Here is a 6,446-nt window from a genome sequence, read left to right as displayed (position 1 = left end):
CCTTAATTACCTCCTTATAGGTCCTATCTCCAAACACAGTCACGTTGGGGGGTTAAGGCTTCCACATAGGAATTTTGGAAGGACACAATTTGGTCTGCAGTGCTTGCCAAGTTGCCTCTTACTCTGCTGTCTGAAAACAATAATAACAAACAATAATATGTTTGAAGGTACTTCCAAAAGTAGGAAGCGCTATCCCCACGTGAAGGGGTCATTTAAATTCATTCAGCTCATGTTACTTGGTGTCAAATAGTGGTGTTAAAAGAGACCATAGAGGACATAGAAGGAGAGAGTCATCTTCCCGAAGTTTACATCTGTTTCCTCTATTTTTTTCCGGGATGGTTTTCTAAAGAATTTTCTGTTAGGCAACTTCTTGCCATTTGGAGCTATTACATTCTCTTACTGCTCCCTTTCTCTTGCAGGGTAAAAGTTAAGACTATTTCTAAGTTCAATTCAGTGATTCCATGTACCTTATGGGATACATTGGTGTTCAATCACTGGGGAAAACGTTAAAGTGGTAAAAGTTATTATGAAAGTATTGTATTCTAAGCAAATAGAATGTCGCTTCTATAATTCACTGTGACTTTTGATTCCTGTTGTTACCTGGTACTTGTCATTCCTCCTGAGCTTCCTATTCAGGAATGCGTGCAAACCATTTAGCACCACGCAGAGCCAGAGAGATGGAATGCTGTATTCACTTTGAACAGCTATTAAGAAAACCGCCGAGTATTCACTGAAGGGATGGGTACTGGTTAGACCGAGCAGTTTGTAGTCTGTCCTCGATGCATGAAACGTTTCATGTGTGTGTGTTGAAAGGACAGATGGCTACTCACGGGGTCTGCAGCCTTTCACCATTGGGCCTGCATCTACTTTTACATTTCTGAAAGTCACAGAAACCCTGCATTTTTTCCCCATTAGGCTTGACCTCTGCTGCCCTCGTTGCCTCTCAGCAGGTGGCTGCCCAGGCATCTGCATCAGGAATGTTTCCTGCACAAAGAAGGTAAAGAGCCTCTATGTTTTGAATCAGTTTTCTAGGTAGAGACATCTTAATGGTGGGAGGAAGCAAGTGTAGGCTTTTTAGACCAAACACTTAGCTCCTAAGGGTTTGATATTGGAGTGAATGTGCTTATTTTACCACTATGCTTCACATGCAACTTCTATTCCATTCTTATAGCTGTAATGTACGTTAGTGATTAACTGACCTGTGTCTTAAACGGTTGAAACTTTCTTAGGTTGTCTTCACTGCTTTGTTAAAATAATTCACCATGACTCCCTTTGTTTTATTATGTTTAAAAATGAAGTTGCAAATGGAGGAATGTATTTCCATAGTGCTAAAGGTAATGTTTGTTCTTTGATATTTTCAATTACCCCTCAAGTTGTGTTAAAAAGGAAAATAATTTATTTTTCACGTTGTCTGTCATTACCCTTGTGTTCATTCACTTTCTATGGAATTGAGTTCCATTGACTGAATAGAATTAAAATGTCTGTTGGTCTTACAGTTTTCATATTTTCAGTGTCAAATGTGGATGGAACCCCTCTGCTAAGGTTTTCTTTTCTCTTGCAGAGAATAACAAGATTGGAAATGTACGTTGTCATGTGACTGGATCACATGGGGAAGCGCTTTATACAGACATCAGTTCCATGGTGTTAATTTGAAATGCCTTAATGGCAGGCAAAAACCAGTCATTTCATTTTTGTAAATTACAGATTTTATCAGAGAGTAACAAATGTTGCTGTAATTAAACTTCTGTTTTATATATATATATATATATATATATATACGTATACATATATGTATATACACGCACACGCACGCACACACACACACACACACACGCACACACACATACACATATATATTCTATACTTTTTGTATCAGTAACCAGGCTCGCACACACAGGGTCTGCTGCCGGGTCGCAAACTGCTCAGTAAAGGAGATAAAAGATGTGCTTGTCAAATTGAGAAGTGTTAGCCACGGAAGGCTGCTTACTTTCTTTTCCTTTTGCTTTTCAATTGTAAATAAATAATGTTATGTATCAGTGTGCCTGAACCTTGCGTATCCTTCATATATTTCCCGTAAGCCCCTCAGAAAGGCTAACTGTGATGACGACACTTGGGTACAATTTAGATGTCTGTTTGGTGGCCCCTGTTACGATGCATCAGTGTAAAATGTTCCTGTAGTCACTGTTTGTACTTGTGTATTGTGGAAAAAATACTTTTGGAAGGCATGGGGTTGCCAGTACCACAAAAACTGTGTTGTATATAATGTAAAGATTAAAACGGGGAAATAATGAGCATCTGTGAATAATGAGGTGTCATTTTTGATAATCTTGAATGGCAAATAACCCAATAGCCTGCATACCAGAGACATCTGTGATTGTTCTATTACTTGAATAGTCCTGCAGTCCTTTTTTTTTTTTTTTTTTTAATGTTTACAATTATCCAGTTTTAGAAGAGAGAGACTTTAACGCCATTGCCTGGTTACTTGTTTTATGCTGTAATCTAGTTTATTTTATGTAAAATGTATATTGAATGCTTTCCTTTTTTATACCTGCCTTAAATAATTTGGCAATCAGAATTAAAAAGGTTTTTTTTTTTTTAATATATATAATGGCTTCTTGTCTGTCTCATGTTATTTCTAGCTGGCTGATAGTATTTCTAATTCCCAAAGAAAGGTTCCTTAATATTATGAATGTCCATTGCATAAGATACAGTACAGAAATACTGACTTTTCTTATATGACACCCAGGTTTAACAACCAAATAAGTGGATAGAATCCAGTGGATATATGTATCTTTATTGGGTATTTACTCAAATACAGAGTATAATATCACTACAAATTGATACATACAGGTTTCTGTGGTATGGAATGATATTCCAAAGATGTCAGGCTTGTGACGTGTGGACAGTAGGTAAAATGTGTGAAAACTTGACTTGTCATTAAATTGTTTTACTAGCATATGTTATGCCGAACATACGGAATTAACTGCTTTCTCACTGTTTTTCCTTTTCCTTGCTTCCCTTTTTCCCTCCCTTTCTCCCTCCTTCCCAGCAAGTACTTTCTGAGCACCTGCTTTATCCCAGGCACTGTACATGTGCTGGGATATAGCCATGAACAAAGCAGACAAAAATTCCTGTCCTCATAGAGTTTGCATTTTCTAGTAGGTGGGGTAAGCATAATAAAATATGTAAGTACTATGTGGAGTATGTTAGATGGTTGATAAATGCCCCGGAGAAAAATAAAGTCTGGGAGTGGGCATGAGGGATGTGTGGGTGTTTGTAACTATTGGGTTGGCCAAAAGGTTCATTCGGTTTTTCCCTGTAAGATGGCTCTAGTAAGTAGCGCTTAGTTGTCTTTAACTTCATTCGAAACAGTTTTGTTAGATTGTATTGTGACAGCTGTCATATTAGCGTGCATTAAAAAAAAACCTTATCAAACCTGGTGAATTTTTGTGTAGCCGTTCTAATATTGAAGATGGAAGAAAAACAACATTTTCGGCATATTATGCTTTATTATTTCAAGAAAGGTAAAAAACACAACTGAATCACAAAAAACGATTGGTGGAGAAGGTGCTGTGACTGATCGAACGTGTTAAAAGTAGTTTGCAAAGTTTCATGCTGGAGACTTCTCTTTGGGCAATGCTCCACGGTCAGGTAGACCAGTTGAAGTTGATGGCGATCAAATCGAGACATTAATTGAGAACAATCAACATTATACCACCCAGGATATAACCAACATACTCAAAACGTCCAAATCAAACGCTGAAAATCATTTGCACCAGCCTGGTTATGTTAATCGCTTTGATGTTTGGGTTCCACATTAAGTTAAGCGAGAAAAAAACCTTCTTGACTATTTCCGCACGCGATTCTCAAACGTAACGAAAATGTTCCGTTCTTAAAACAAATTGTGACGGACGATGAAAAGTGGATACTGTACAGTAACGTGGAACGGAAGAGATCGTGGGGCAAGCGAAATGAACCACCACCAACCACACCAGAGGCCGGTCTTCATCCAAAGACGGTGATGTTGTGTATTTGGTGGGATTGGAAGGGAGTTCTCTATTATGAGCTCCTTCCAGAAAACCAAACCATTAATTCCAACAAGCACTGCTCCCACTTAGACCAACAGAAAGCAGCACTTGATGAAACGCATCCAGAATTAGTCAACAGAAAATGCATAATCTTCTGCCAGGATAACTGAAGGCCACATGTTTCTTCGATGACCAGGCAAACAGTGTTACAGCTTGGCTGGGAGGTTCTGATTCATCCCCCATATTCACCAGACATTGCACCTTTGTTTTTGTTTTTGTTTTTGCGGTACGCGGGCCTCTCACTGTTGTGGCCTCTCCCGTTGCGGAGCACAGGCTCCGGACGCGCAGGCTCAGCGGCCACGGCTCACGGGCCCAGCCGCTCCGCGGCATGTGGGATCTCCCCGGACCGGGGCACGAACCCGTGTCCCCTGCATCGGCAGGCGGACTCTCAACCACTGCGCCACCAGGGAAGCCCTGCACCTTTGGATTTCCATTTATTTCGATCTTTACAAAATTCTCTTAATGGGAAAAATTTCAATTCCCTGGAAGACTGTAAAAGGCACCTGGAAGAGTTCTTTGCTCAAAAAGGTAAAAAATTTTGGGAAGATGGAATTATGAAGTTGCCTGAAAAATGGCAGAAGATAGTGGAACAAAACGGTGAATATGTTGTTCAATAAAGTTCTTGGTGACAATTTATTTATTTTTACTTAAAAGCCGAAGGAACTTTTTGGCCAATCCAATACAGCTAGAGTGATCAGGAAAGGCCTCACTCACGGAGATGAGGAAGCAGTCATGCACATATCCGGTGGGGGGAACATTGCAGTGAGATGCAAAAGCAGAGCCAAAGCCCTAGAGTTGGGGTGTGTGTCATGTGTTTGGACTGGTTGATGCTTTATCCCAGCTGTAAGTTTTAATGATTTTACTATAACTACTAATAAGAGTTCTACCCCCTTGGTTTTTCCTAAGACGGTTCTTTAAGTTGACAGAATTTGTCTTGGTATAATTTGGTTAGTTTTCCTACTTGGGGGCCTTTGCTTCACAAGTGAATAGATAATTGCAATCAAAAATACTTCCTCTACTTTTGGAAGCCACCTGAAAGCGGCTTTTCTTATGACTTTTGTCTAACATTGTTTATGGTGTTAGCTACACGTCAGCGTATTTCACCTATTTTTCATCACTTTTTAAAGTTATCACATTTTTTCAGTTCTTAGACCATGTCTTGATGTGTCTTTGAAGACCTGATGTAATTTGTCTTATACCAGTTAAACAAGTATGTTTCCTCTGTTCAGAATACTGTTTAAAGTATGACATTTGGTTGCCTATGTGCTGCTCCAGTTCTAGAACTGACTAAACAATTCAGCGTCGAAACACAGGACCAGAACTAAGGTCAATTTACATCTTCACCAGCCATGTTATCACGTTCCTGGTGGTGGCTGGGGGATACTGTGGATTCCTGATGATTTTCCTGCCTTTAGTAATAAGTATTTTAAAAAATCATAGGGAAGCCAATCTCGCCTGAGCTGCACAATGATTAGATATATGCTTATTACGCACCTAGATATATGCTTATTACGCACCAGGCTTTTAATTACTTCTAGTTAGGTGCCTAAATAGGTAGAGTATAAATATGGGCATCAGACCGTGCTTAACTCTGCTACTGTAGTAAACAGGAGTGCTGATAGATACAAAGAGATATATGACCGAAAGCAGAATGCAATTAGAATAGGCTCTCCCTCCAGGTTCTTACTGGAACATTATTCATGACTGGTTTCCTTTAATCACTGAATGAAGTTTTGTTTCTTCCCCTTACTGTTACAGTGTTGTCTCTGCTGATGACAACATGAATTGCCAAAGGCCAGAGCTTGTTTATATTATGTGTGCCATTTCTCTGGCTGAGTACATAGTCAGTACTGAATGGTAAATTAAAGATTCCCAGAAGACAAGCCTACTTGGCTCCATTATATTACTATGATGAATCTGCCATTAATACGGTTCTAATTGTTTTACTTTTATAGACATAAAATCAGTCCCCTTAGTGACTAATAATAGGGTTTATTGATTTTACTAAACATTATTCATTCCAGGCCTGCTCATATCAGCTTGTCCTGAACATATGCAAAAAGCCTGCAGTGCTGACACAGTGCAAATTAACTTCATGGAGAAATGAGACTGAAGAGTTGTTTACAGCTGTGGTCCCAGCGAATACAGAATATTAAAAACAAGGTAATAGGCTCCGTGTATAGAACCGTTTGTTCCTAGATTAGGATCTCAGATGGCTTTTTCATGGAAACTTGCCATTGATGTTCAGCCCAGGTCATTAGCACTTACAGAATGAAAAGACTGGCCTTATATATTCACCCTGGCCTTGACCCTGATTTAGTGTGGTTTCAGCCCAAGGGTCTGAGAGTAACCAGAATG

General features: G+C 39.4%; 1 protein-coding gene across 1 annotated transcript in view; it reads left to right on the top strand.

Moving 5' to 3' along the window:
* Positions 1 to 2,972, top strand: part of ZNF608 (zinc finger protein 608) — a 1,156,357-nt gene extending 1,153,385 nt beyond the window's left edge. Inside the window, exon 20 of the mRNA XM_079918637.1 lies at positions 885 to 2,972. Within this exon, the coding sequence (XP_079774763.1) occupies positions 885 to 1,001 (117 nt within the window). The 3' untranslated portion in view covers positions 1,002 to 2,972. The remainder of the gene's footprint in view (positions 1 to 884) is intronic.
* Positions 2,973 to 6,446: the final 3,474 nt, after the last annotated feature.

The sequence above is a fragment of the Stenella coeruleoalba genome (assembly GCF_951394435.1).
Source record: "Stenella coeruleoalba genome assembly, chromosome: 3".
In the NCBI taxonomy this organism is placed as follows: Eukaryota; Metazoa; Chordata; class Mammalia; order Artiodactyla; family Delphinidae; genus Stenella; species Stenella coeruleoalba.
Note: the sequence above shows the minus strand (reverse complement) of the source record. Positions and strands in the feature narration are given on the sequence as shown.